The sequence below is a fragment of the Triticum aestivum genome, chromosome 3D, assembly GCF_018294505.1.
Source record: "Triticum aestivum cultivar Chinese Spring chromosome 3D, IWGSC CS RefSeq v2.1, whole genome shotgun sequence".
NCBI classification, from domain to species: domain Eukaryota; kingdom Viridiplantae; phylum Streptophyta; class Magnoliopsida; order Poales; family Poaceae; genus Triticum; species Triticum aestivum.
Window position 1 is genome coordinate 12,779,921 of NC_057802.1, and position 13,946 is coordinate 12,793,866.

Genomic DNA, 13,946 nt, shown 5'->3' on the forward strand with positions numbered 1-13,946 from the left:
CCCGCTCGTCTTTCCATCTCCCCCGCGCGAGCAGCTACGGCGGCCGATTTCGGCGAGCTCCGGCGGCATTCGACGGCGCCCAGCACACCCACGTGACCCCCTCGCCCCGCTCCTCCATCCCCTCCGACCTGATCTGACGCGCGCGTCCTCCTGCGACCACGCGCGCCCCTCTCCTACGGCTAGGGTTTCGGCCACCACGTCGCCGGCGTGGCCCTCTACTGCTTTCTCTCGACAAGCTCTATCGATTCCTCCACATCGATCTGCTTTTCCCCGCCTCCTGCGGTCGTCCCCTTCGGTTTCTCCCCGTTAGGATTTCGGTGCTGGTGGTGGTTCGGCTGTGGTGCTCCGATGATGGTCTCGGTCGCCGTGAGGATCCTCCGTCGGTGCTGGATGTGCCGTGGCGCGGTGGTGCCCCTGGGTGGCGCCTCCGTGCTGCGGTGCCCCTGGGTGGTCGCCTCCGTGCCCGTGCTCTCGCTGGCGCCACCGTTGTGGTGCTCTCTGGCGAGCTCCGGCGTGCTGTGGTGGTGTTGGTTGTGCTGCTGGTCACACCATAGTGATGGTGTGGATGCATCCTGCTTCGGCTACAACTCCTCTTGGTGAGCTTCTCCTTGCTCCCCTCCTCTGATCTCTCTAATGCATAGCTCTAGCTCTTGATCTTGTTGGATGTGAGGCTCTATTAGCTGTGGTTAGCTGCTATAGATGAGCATCAACTTGTGTTGGAGCTCTCTGTGATGGATTCTTGCCGTGTCAGGGTTTTGGTCAGTGGCCATCTATGTGTATTTGTGAAGTATATATGCTCCTGTACTGCTCTGTTCTGTGCTGCTATTACTTGCAGTAGCAGTTTATAATGGTACTAGCCCCCTGTGCTTGTGGGTGCAATGCCCTAATTGCAGAAAAATGCCAGGTGCAAGTGTGGTGCTGTGTTCTGCAAAAGCAGATAATCATTTGGGGTGCTACCCTGCTATTTCTTCTATGCTATAGTTACTTTACTCATGAACAGATACTCACTTGTTCTTAGTTGTTTTACCTCTAATACTGATATGAACAGATACCACTTGGTTTGGCTATTCCTATTGGTCTCTTTCTAATAGCCTATGAACAAATGCTATACTTGGTTTTGGCTGTTACTTTCCTAGTTTTCTACTGATAAGACAGATACTACATCTGATTTGGGCAGTGATGCTGGTCTGAGCCCCCCTCTCTTTGGCTTAATTTACTTGTGGCTATCCCTGTGCTGTGATGGACTAGCCATGGCACTTCCAGGCTGTCTGATCACATAATCCCTTGAAGTATACCTTGAGGTCTTCTGTAGCTTGGTCTTGTGGATTCTGGTAAACCTGCTTCTTGTGGACAGCCTGCTCCTCCTAGCTGCTTCACACTATCTCACATATATGGTTTTGGGACCAGTCCTGTTTGATGTTTTGGACACCAAGTGTCTAACAGACCCTACTCTACGGTTGGTTGCCCTATTTATACGGGCCTGAATGGTGTGACTAAGTTGTGTGTGTGTTTGTGCTGTCCTCACGGGTGGCTTTGGTGATTGTGGTGTTAACAGCTGCTGCTTGCCGTGTCAAGCTCACGGGTGGCACTGCTTGTTGTGATGTATATCTCCTCCTGGAGCTTTGTTTTTGGCGTTGCACAGTGACATGTACCTATTGTCACTGGACAAAACTGATTGTGGTGATGAAGTCTAATCCTTGGCTTTAATCACTAGTTTTTAGTTGGCTTAATTCCTGGAGCTATTACTGATAGTGGTCTTTGTGTTGGCATTTAACTTACTACTAATTGTGGTGGCTTCTTGATTGGGTCCTTGGCTGGTTCTCTCCTTTGGCTCTTTGGTATTGGTTTACTCTATTTGGCTTTCTAATTAAGATCACTTTGAAAATCAGGATCTTAACTAAGATTGTCTTGATCTCAAGTGCTGGCTCCTACAACATTGCATTTCACCAAGTGAAATGCTACATTTCTACTCCTAACCCATTCTCTCTTTCTTAGTGTTTTTGTTATGCAGGTTGGAAGAAAAGAAGAAGATCCGGAGAAGATCTTAGTAATAAGATAGTTTTTAGGAAAATAGATATTTAGTTTTAGGTCATTTCTTGTAATTTAAGATATGGAGTGCTTGTCTTTAGTTTTTGTTTTGACTTTGTGAAACTTGCTACCTATGGATGAAATTATGTAATATTGATGAAACTATGTATATGTATGGATGAAACTTGCTACTATTGGTAACATGTGTTGGATATATATGTGTTCATGACTGTAGTTACCACCACTTGCGTTTTGTATGTTGTATGTAGTATCTATCGAAACCGAGAGTATGTACGTGTAGTATGTAGTATATAACAATGATTAGGTAGTATATATACTAATTTTTAGGTAGTATATACCATGTTTTGAGTATCCTCTTTTTTACATACAAATATATACGTATTTCACAAATATAACAAAAACTATGGGTTCATATGCAATTTTTTCATGGAATTTGCTTTTATATATCTTAGATATAATATATATACATATTTAAAATAATAAAATAGTATATATAGTACCACATGGTAGTATATGAAACATATGGGGTAACTACCACTGGGTGGTAGGATGGATTTTCCCTATATATATATATGTGTGTGTGTGTGTGTGTGTGTGTTTGTGTGTGTGTCTGTGTGTGTGTGTTTGATTTTCTGTGAAAATGAATTGATATAAAAAAACAGAATTACTGCCTATTTGGTCCCTTTGGCATCAACCGATGGCAAAGAGCCTGCAGCCTTTGCCGTCTGCCCGCAGATAGCAAAGAGCCTTGCCCTTTGCCGTCTGCTGGCAAACAACAAAGGCCTTTGCATCTTTGCCGTCCGCCAGCAGAAGGCAAAGTGCCCTTTGCCGTAGCTTGTTCAACTGGACGTTTTGTCGTCTGCTGGCTGACGGCAAAGGCCTTTGCCGTCCGCAATGCATGCCTTTGCCGCCAGCCATGGCGGACGACAAAGTTCCTGATTCCTGTAGTATTTGTAATTCTTCCGGTCCCTGGTTCTATTCCATGATCTCCTTTCCTGCTGATTCCCGGATTCAATATTTCGTAGTATTGAACCTAGCTATTAGCTACTGGTTGTAATAGCTAGAGAGCAAGTGATGTGCGACAAAAATTTGGGTTGCCTGAAGAAAGAAATTAGGTTTCTAGAGGGAACATGTCAAGTTTGCATGTGAATCAAATGCTACTTTGGTGGTTGACCTTGTATTTTTTCCACACTCAGTGTGGCAGGTGGGGGTATCCATTTGAAACCCTTACCCTTCGTCGGAGACTGTTTGATTTGTACATGAAGTGCAACAAGTTTTTGTCGTAATGCTCTTAAATTTTTACCACACTGTACATGGATCCTATGAAGACACCATGCCAATTTTCATCAATTTCGGACCACCTTTGAATGAAATTTGGACGAAACCGTCACCGTGTGGTGGCAAAAAGGAACCGACAACCACAATCCTAATTGACACGCGCAATGGCCTCCCTCACCATGCTCGTTTCTTGGACCATTTGGAACGAGAGAAACATCCACGTATTCCGTCACAAAAGCGCGCCATCGATGATCCTCCTAACCAACATTTTAGAAGATGCTAAACTTTGGGTTACCGCTCGCGCATCATATTGTATGAGTAATTGTTGTGCGGTTTGATTGTGAGTGCGTTGTAAAACTCTAAACTCTACTCTCCTTTATTTAATTGAAGAGGCAAATCTCTGGCCCCCATTTCAGAAGAAAATAAAAATAAAAATTCGGAGCTCGTTCGAATGGTATGTTGAGCGAAATTACGTTCTGACCTTTTTAGTGCCCGGTAAATCAGTTAATACTTCGAAAATAATAAACCAACTAAAAAAATGCTCAAATTTGAACATGGGGCTTCTAATGGTCTGTGTTAATCATAGAAAAAGTTTGAAGTTGAATTGATTTATAAAAATTAACTTCAGTGTGGCAGGTGGCGGTTTCCCTGATTTTGTGATTTACTCATCGATCTATTTGTACGTAACAGCCTTCGTAAGAAAAGAATTGGTGACGTCGGGAATGAGGCGCTGCTTTGTCTGCACACCTTTGACGGGATTCTTAGACGAGACACACGAGGATGGCATGCACCTCGTGTTGTTGCCCCTCGCTTTGTCTGCAGGCTGCACCACGAGCCTAGTACTAGTATATGAACTAGCTCCAACTAACAGCCATGAGAAAAGCAAAGCGCACAGGGCTGATAGACGCAAGCACCTCCACATTTATCATGGCGGGCACCAACAATGCCACGGTGATTTTCTGCATTGTTCTAGTAGTTTTCCTGCAGGTGTCGTGCACCGTTTCCCAACGCCCCACGGAAGCGAAGTTCGAGCTTCAACAGAACGTCCCAGCGGCGATGACGGTGAACGGATTCCAGCAAGGAGAGGGGGGTGGCGGGCCGGCGGCGTGCGACGGCCAGTACCACAGCGACGATGACTTGGTGGTGTCGCTGTCCTCGGAGTGGTATGCTGGCGGCGCCCGGTGCGGCAGGATAATCCGCATCGCCGACCCTTCCAATTCCAATTTTGGCACAAACGCCATGGTCGTCGACGAGTGCGCCGGCTGCGACAACGAGGTCGGCGCGTCGTCAGGTATCTGGAAGAACTTCGATCTTGACACCAGCCTCGGCCAGGTGGACACCACATGGTCGGACGTGGACTTCTAAACTGCAGAAACATGAATGGATGCTGCCGGTCGATCGTTCAGCTCCCGCTGGTGATGATGAGTTCGTTGTTCACGGTGGATCGAGTTATTTGCTTTCAAGTTTCAGTTTGCAGTTTGTACCTGAGATATGCATAAATCCCTTAATGTGTCAGCGTTGTTTACTATTTGCCCGACCTGTCTAAGAGGCAGAAGTAGCTGAATAATAATGTGATAAACTACGTGCTTGTGTGCATGGTGTATGTGGGTAATCTACTTACTTGTAACCATTAAGCACTCTAAGTTTGTAAGTGTGTAACTCAGATTAACGTGATCTCAGCTCGTTATCCCCTTTGAGCACTGCATACCTAGGGCATCTCGTGCCTTAAAATGCATGCAAACATCCGAGCCGATGTCTTCAGATCTTTTTTGCCATCCAATGTGATGACACAAACATTCGCAGACGCGTTCGGCTTTGAAATTCCCGCAGACCTGATGCAAAGCCGGGGGAGGTTTGTCAGAAGGGGCGATGGACAAGATGACGCAGAAGCTCGAGGGCTTCTTGGACAATAAGGAGGAGGAATGTGTCGATCACCATGGAATCAAGGAGGAAAAGAAGGCGGAGAGGTTTGACATCTTCATGGCGGCCACGGGAAAAAGATAAACCTCAAAAATCAAAAGACAAAGCTTGAAGAAAAGAAGACCAAGCTCGAAGAGAGGAGGTTTGAGCTTGCGGCCGCTTTAGTGGAAACCAAAATGTTGACCATCAAGATGGACGAGTTGGATCCCGATGTGGCAAAGGTCATGCAAGCCGTCCTTGCAAAGATATTTAAGCGCTTGCCGACAGAGGTAGCGGAGGTAGAGGCTGCAGGAGCCGGCGACGGAGTGATGAGGGGGTAGGCACGGACAACTTGTCTGGGTGGACACAATTTACATGGAGTGAAACTTTTATTATTAGGCGCATGTAAAAGCTAATGAACGTCCATTGTGTTTTGGTTGTAAAGATTGCATATGGATGCACATTTATCAATATTTGCATTTTCCTAAATTTGTAGTCATTTCTAATTTCAGGAACATTTTTTTATAACTTGTGAATATTATCTAAAAATTCATTTTTTAAATACTTGACCATTTGAACACTTTTGTACAGATTAAATGAGCAGCTACAAATTTAATGGAAACTGCATGATCAAATAATCTCAGGGGGTGCACCCCGTAACCCTCCTTGGCCCGTAATCCCCCGTATCTGTAGGAAAACTCACATCACAGGCACGGAAGAGCAGAAAGCTGGCAAGGTTGTTTTGCACACCCACCCCCACCCCGTACCAGTGTACCATTTGTCTAGATCATTCAGCTTGTGTAAAGATTCGTGCTTTTCACAGGCACAAAAAAGCATAAAGCTAAAATAACTCCTCAGCTAAAACTTTGTAGATCAATTATACACAAGTGTTACTCATTGAATAAAATATTTTAATTTTTTTATGAAACATAATTTGTCAAATTTCAAGTTTTGAATGAACTGTATCATTTTTAAAAATTTATGTTGTGTTAGAGATACAACATGCAAATCAAATGACGAAAAACGAAAACAAGTAGGAGACACACGATTTTAACGTCGAAAACACCTCCAACACGAAGGAAAAAAAACACGGACGCCAGCCAGCAAATCTTCACTATATCAGGGGAGTTTACAAACGCCGGGGATTTGCAACTGATCAACTCATCCCGTGCGGCGACTTACAAAGAACATATATAACGCACGTGACCTAGGTCAATAATGATCGGGCCTCGCTCCGCTTGCTCGTCAGACGTTAGCATTTATCTTTATAGTTGATTTTGGATCATAACATAACATGTTGCGCTAAAAAATCCAAAACTTTTCACATTATAGTACTTGTGTGATGTTGATCTTCAAAGTCACGGGTCTAATTGTCTTTTTATTTGAGGGAAATAGAAAAGAGAAATTTTCTTGCAAGAATGGACGGTGAGGATAGAGGGTACACTTTTTTGCCTCTTTGTAATTCTTCCGGTCTCCTGGTTCTATTTCATGATCTCCTTTCTTGCTGATTCCTGGATTCAAAATTTAATAGTATTGAACCTAGCTATTAGCTACTGGCAGTGATAGCTATAGAGAGGAAGTGATGTGTGTCAAAAAACTTGGGTCGCCTGAAGAAAGAAATTAGGTTTCTAGAGGGAACATGTCAAGTTTGCATGTGAATCAAATGCTACTTTGGTGGTTGACCTTGATTTTTTTTTCCACACTCAATGTGGCAGGTGAGGGTTTCCGTTCGAAAACCTTACGCTTTGTCCGAGAGTGTTTAATTTGTACATCAAGTGCATCATGTTTTTGTCGTAATGCTCACAAATTTTTACCACACTCTACATGGATCCTATGAAGACACCATGTTCATCAATTTCGGGACACCTCCGAATGGCGTTTGGATGAAACCGTCACCGAGTGGTGGCAAAAAGGAACCAACAACCACAGTCTTAACTGACACGCAATGGCCTCCCTCACCATGCGTGTTTCTTGGACCATTCGGAACGAAAGAAACGTCAGCGTATTCTGTCACAAAAGCGCGCCATCGACGATCCTCCTAACCAACATTTTAGAAAATGCCAAACTTTGGGCTACCGCCGCCGCATCATACTGTACGAGTAATTGTTGTGCAATTTTGTTTGGGAGTGCGTTGTAAAACAATAAACTCTACTCTCCTTTATTTAATTGAAGAGGCAAATCTCTTGCCCCCGTTTCAAAAAAATAAATAAAAAAATTCGGAGCACATTTGAATGGTATGTTGAACGAAATTACGTTCTGACCTTTTTAGTGGCCGGTAAATCAGTTAATGCTTAGAAAATAATAAATCAACTAAAATGTACTCAAATTTGACCATAAGGCTTCAAATGGTCTGTACTAATTATAGAAAAGTTCGAATTTGAATTAATTTATAAAAATTAACTTCAGTGTGGCGGGTGACGGTTTCCGTTCGGAACCCTTACACTTCGATTTCGAAAATGCTAGACCTACGAAAGAGAATACGTAAGGTTACGAAACGTTCCAAACTAATCTTAAACATCCCCCCCCCCCCCCCCCCCCGATTTTCAGGGGGGTGGGCCCCTCATCCCCTAAACACCAATCTAATTCTGCCACGTTGACTGGTACGTAAACTTAAGTAGTTCCTTTACGTAGGTGTAGCATTGCTCCTTCGATTTCGAAAATGCTAGACCTACGAAAGAGAATACGTAAGGTTACGAAACATTCCAAACTAATCTTAAACACCCCCCCTGATTTTCAAGGGGGTGGGCCCCTCATCCCCTAAACACCAATCTAATTCTGCCACGTTGACTGGTACGTAAACTTAAGTAGTTCCTTTACTCATCGATTTATTTGTACGTAACAACCTTCGTAAGAAAAGAATTGGTGACATCAGGGGTGAGGCGCTGCTTTGTCTGCACGCCTTTGACGGAATACTTAGACGAGACACACGCACTAGTAGAAAAAGGGCCTTTAGTCCCGGTTCATAAGGGCCTTTAGTCCCGGTTCTGCAACCGGGACTAAAGGGTCGTTACTAAAGCCTCCACTTTTAGTCCCGGTTCTGGAATCGGGACTAAAGGGTCGTTACTAAAGCCTCCCCCTTTCACCCCTCATTATTTCAAATCATCTAACTTTTCGGACGGTCACCCATCCTCTCACTACTCCAGCCTGAGCACGCTTAACTTCTGGGTTCTATTCTCCCTCGTTTCCAAGTCTGCACTTGTTGTTTTCCTGACAATAGTAAGATGTCAATCCTATTAACCCTCAGGAATTTAGCTTGAGCATGAAGTCACACATTTCACTATTTGAGTTTGAAACTATTGTTCTAATTTTTTTTTATTTAGTAACACTAATATTTCTTGAATAAGTAGTTTGACCACAGTTTGACCATATTTGACCAAAATTCAAAGAAATAAAATAATTATTTAGTAACACTCATATTTCTTGAATAATTAGTTTGACCATTGTTTGACCACAGTTTGACCATTGTTTGACCAGATTTGACCAAAATTCAAAAAACCAAAATAATTATTTAGTAACACTAATATTCTTGAATAATTATTTAGTAACACTAATACTTCTTGAATAAGTACTTTGACCATAGTTTGATATATTATACTTTTTTTCTGACATCGTATGCAAAACTTATAGCCGTTTTACATTTTCCCTACACCTTTTGCAAAACATGTCCAAATTGAAGTTTTTAAATTTTCCTAACTAGTACATGTAGTAACATAACTACATCTGGAAGGATTTTAATTTTTGAAGTTTTTATCATTTTATTTTGCTTTTTACAAAACTGAAAAGGCGATCCACGGGAGGGGGGGGGGGGGGGGTAGAGTATGAAAATGGGACCTTTAGTACCGGTTCGTGCCATGAACCGGTACTAATGCCTCAAACCCCATTAGTACCGGTTAGTGGCTCGAACCGGTACTAAAGGTTAGACCTTTAGTCCCGGTTGGTGCCACGAACCGGTACTAATGGGCATCGCACTCTTTAGTCCCGGTTCGTGGCACTAACCGGGACTAAAGGTCCCATTTAAACCGGGACTAATGCATGTACGGTGCCCTAGCCGCTTGAACTGGGACTAATGCTCACATTAGTCCCGGTTCGTAATGCAACCGGGATTAATGCTTTTTTCTGACCGAACCAAAGCCCTGTTTTCTACTAATGACGAGGACGGCATGCACTTCGATCGTGTTGTCCCTCGCTTTGTCTGGAGGCTGCACCACGAGCGTATATAAACTAGCTCCAACCAACAGCCTTGAGAAAGCAAGAAAAGCGCACAGGGCAGGCTAGCTAGCTAGCTGATAAACGCAAGCACCTCCACATTTATCATGGCGAGCACTACCAATGCTGCGGTGATTTTTTCGGCACCCTAGTTTTTCTGCAGGTGTCGTGCGTCTTTTCCACGCACCCCGCGGAAGGTAAGTTCGAGCTTTGACAGAACATCCCGGCGGTGATGACGGTGAACGGCTTCCAGGAAGGAGAGGGGGGCGGCGAGCCGGCGTCTTGCGACGGCCAGTACTGACGATGAGTTCGTGGTGTCACTGTCCTCGGAGTGGTACGCAGGCGGGGCACGGTGCGGCAGGACGATCCGCATCGTGGACACTTACAATATCGGCATAAACGCCCAGGTAGTTGATGAGTGCGCCGGCTGCGACAACGAGGTGGGCGCCTCGTCCCATATCTGGAAGAACTTCCATCTTGACACCAGCCTCGGCCAGGTGGACATCAGATGGTCGGACCTGGACTCCTAAATCAAACATATACATGCATGGTGTCGTCCTATCGTTCAGCTCCGGCTGATGATGATGAGTTCGTTGTTCACGGTGGATCGAGTTATTTGCTTTCAAGTTTCAGTTTGAAGTCTGTAACTGGGATATGTATGAATCCCTTAATGTGTCAGCGTTGTTTACTATTTGCCCGACCGTCTAAGAGGCAGCGCTGAATAATAATGCGATAAACTACGTGCTTGTGTGCATGGTGTATGTGGGTAATCTACTTATTTGTAACCATTAAGCACTGTAAGTTTGTAAGTGTGTAACTCAGATTAAGGTGATCTCAGCTCGTTGTCCCCTTTGAGCACTGCATACCTAGGGCATCTCGTGCCTTAAAATGCGTGCGAACGTCCGGGCCAATGTGTTCAGATTTTTTTGCCATCCAATGTGATGGCACAAACATTCGCAGACGCGTTCGGCTTTCAAATTCCCGCAGACCCGATGCAAAGCCGGGGAAGGTTTGCCAGAAGGGGCGATGGACAAGATGACGCAGAAGCTCGAGGACTTCTTGGACAATAAGGAGGAGGAATGTGTCGATCGCCATGGAATCAAGGAGGAAAAGAAGGCGGAGAGCTTTGACACCTTCATGGCGACGACGGAGAAAAAGATCAACCTTAAAAATAAAAAGACAAAGCTCGAAAAAAAAGAGCAAACTCGAAGAGAGGAGGTTTGAGCTCGCGGCCGCTTTAGAGGAAACCAAAATGTTGACCATCAAGATGGACGAGTTGGATCCCGATGTGGCAAAGGTCGTGTAAGTGGTCCTCGCAAAGATGTTGAAGCGTTTGCCGACACATGTAGCAGAGGCAGAGGCTGCGGAGGAGCCGGCGATAGAATGATGAGGGGGGAGGCATGGACAACTTATCTGGGTTGGCACAATTTACACGGACTTGAACTTTTTTGATTGGACACATGTAAAAGCTAATGAACATCCGTTGTGTTTGGGTTTAAAGATTGCATACGGATGCACTTTTATTTGCTCATAAAATTTCAATATTTGCATTTTTCTCTAAGTTTGCAGTCATTTTTAATTTCAAGAACATTTTTTATAACTTGTGAATATTATCTAAAAATTCATTTTTTAAATACTTGACCATTGTGAACACTTTTGAACCAATTGAATGAACATCTACAAATGTAATGAAAACTGCACGATCAAATTATCTCAGGGGGTGGACCCCTTCCTCGCCATATTCCAATTATAAACCTCCACGGTTGCACGTTCCCACCCCGTAACCCCCCTTGGCCCCTAATCCCCTGTATATGTAGAAAAACTCACATCACAGACACGAAAGAGCAGAAAGCTGAAAAGGTTGTTTTGCACACCCCCCCCCCCACCCCGTTCCAGTGTACCATCTATCTAGATTATTCACTTTGTGTCAAGATTCGTGCTATCCACAAGTGTCATAGGCGCGAAAAAGCATAAAGCTAAAACAACTCCTCAGCTAAAACTTTGCAGATCAACGGTTGACAAGTGTTACTCATTGCATAAAATATTTTTGATTTTTTTGAATAAATTTGTCAAATTTCAAATTCTGAATGAATTGTGTCATTTTTTAAAATTTATGTTGTGTTAGAGATACAACAGGCAAATCAGACGACAAAGAACGAAAACAAGCAGGAGACACAGGATTTGAACGTGGACCCCCCCCCCCCCCCCCCCCCCCCAAAACACGAAGGGAAAAAACAGGCGCCAACCAGCAAAATCTTCACTATATCGGGGGAAGTTACAAACGCTGGGGATTTACAACTGATCAACTCATCCCGTGCGGCGGCTTACAAGGAATATATATAACAGAGGTGACCGAGGTCAATACCGATCGTGTCTCGCTCCGCTCGCTCGTCAGAAGTTAGCCTTTATCTTTATACTTGAATTTGGATCATAACATAACATGTTGCGCTAAAAAATCTGAAAGTTTTCACATTGTAGTACTTGTGTGATGTAGATATGCAAAGTTTCGAGTTTAATTGTCTTTTTATTTGAGGGAAACAGAAAAGAGAAATTTTCTTGCATTAACTTTGATGGAAGAATGGACGGTGAGGATAGAGGGTAAACTCCTTTGCCTCTTTGTAATTCTTCCGGTCCCCTGGTTCTATTTCATGATCTCCTTTCTTGCTGATTCCCGGATTCAAAATTTTGTAGTATTGAACCTAGCTATTAGCTACTGGCTGCAATAGCTAGAGAGGAAGTGATGTGTGACAAAAATGTTGGGTCGCCTGAAGAAAGAAATTAGGTTTCTAGAGGGAACGTGTCAAGTATGCATGTGAATGAAATTGTACTTTGGTGGTTGACCTTGAAATTTTATTTCCACACTCAATGTGGCAGGTGGGCGTTTCTGCTCGAAACCCCTACACTTCGTCCGAGATTGTTTGATTTGTACATGAAGTGCATCAAGTTTTTCTCGTAATGCTCTCAAATTTTTACCACACTCTACATGGATCCTATGAAGACACCATGCCAATTTTCATGAATTTTGGGACAGCTTCGAGTGGCATTTGGATGAAACCGTCACCGAGTGGTGGCAAAAAGGAACCGACAACCACAATCCTAACTGACACACAATGGCCTCCCTCCCCATGCTCGTTTCTTGAACCATTTGGAACGACAGAAACATCCGTGTATTCTGCGAGAAAAGTGCGCCATCGGCGGTCCTCCTAACCAATATTTTGAAGATGCTAAACTTTGGGTTACCTCCGACGCATCATATTGTACGAGTAATTGTTGTCTTGTTTGTTTGTGAGTGCGTTGTAAAACTCTAAACTCTAGTCTCCTTTATTTAAATGAAGAGGCAAATCTCTTGCCGCCTGTAAAAGTATAAAGGACCGTGCGGCTCAATGCCAGCCTCGGCCAGCCTCCTTGTATAATTATATCTCCAGGGATTTACAGAGTTTGTTTACAACACAACTGCATAGATATGGAATCTATCTATTAGATAGCAAGTCCACGTGTACTCCGAGTTGATCACTAGGACGCGAAGCCGGCTGCTGACATGTCTCTAAGACGCCCCCGCAGTTTGAACCGGGAGAGGACTCGACTTGAAGACTGGATCGAAATTCTTGAAAAAGCATAGTAGGTAAGCCCTTCGTGAAAAATATCCACGAATCGAGAGGACGAGGACACATGTAAAACGCGAACATCTGCAAGTACTACCTTCTCCCGAACAAATTGAGTATCCAGCTTGATATATTTAGTCTAGCAGTGCTAAACAGGGTTGGCAGATAAGTAGACGGCACTGACGTTGTCACAATAGACAATAGTAGCACTCGATATCGGTTGTCGAAGATCCTGTAACAGCTGCCGAACCCAACATGATTCAGAAACTGTCGAGGCCACCGCCCTGTACTCTGCCTCGGCACTAGAGTGTGATATTGTGGCCTGTCATCGGGCATACAAGGAAATAAGATTGTCCCAAGGTACATGCCAAAACCAGACATAGAGCGTCTTTATCTGGGCAACCTATTCGAGTACACAATGAGAGAGTGGGAGGAAGTGCGATGCAAGGAAAGGCCTTGGTCGAGAGTGCCATTAAGATATCGGAGAATACGTTTGATAAGGGAAAAATGAGGTTCACGTGGATCGTGCATATGAAGACAAACTCGTAGTACAGCTTAAGCAATGTCAGGGAGTGTAGCATACTGGAGTGTGCCAGCTATGCTATGATATTGAGAGGGATCAGAAACGGGTGATCCAGAGGCGGAAGAGACCTCCTCTTCGGTGTCAATGGGAGTGGTGACTGGATGGCACTCGCGCATACCTGAACGATTCAAGATGTCAAGAATGTATTGGGGTTGAGATAGGTGGAGACCATGTGACGTACGTGTGACAAAGATACCAAGGAAATGATGAAGTGGGCTGAGATCTTTCATAGCGATTTCGCGTGCCATGGTGCGGGTGATAGTAGCTAGAGTGGATGGGGTAGAGGAAATAAGAATGATATCATCGACATGAAGAAGAAGATATGCCAA

General features: G+C 44.2%; 1 protein-coding gene and 1 pseudogene across 1 annotated transcript; both read left to right on the forward strand.

Moving 5' to 3' along the window:
* The first annotated feature begins 4,254 nt into the window (after positions 1 to 4,254).
* On the forward strand, positions 4,255 to 4,692 carry LOC123073765 (putative ripening-related protein 7). Its single transcript, XM_044496804.1, has one exon. It carries the CDS (start codon positions 4,255 to 4,257, stop codon positions 4,690 to 4,692), a length of 438 nt encoding a protein of 145 aa, XP_044352739.1.
* A 4,847-nt stretch (positions 4,693 to 9,539) lies between these two features.
* LOC123073766 (putative ripening-related protein 6) lies at positions 9,540 to 9,962 on the forward strand (annotated as a pseudogene).
* The last annotated feature ends 3,984 nt before the right edge of the window (positions 9,963 to 13,946 follow it).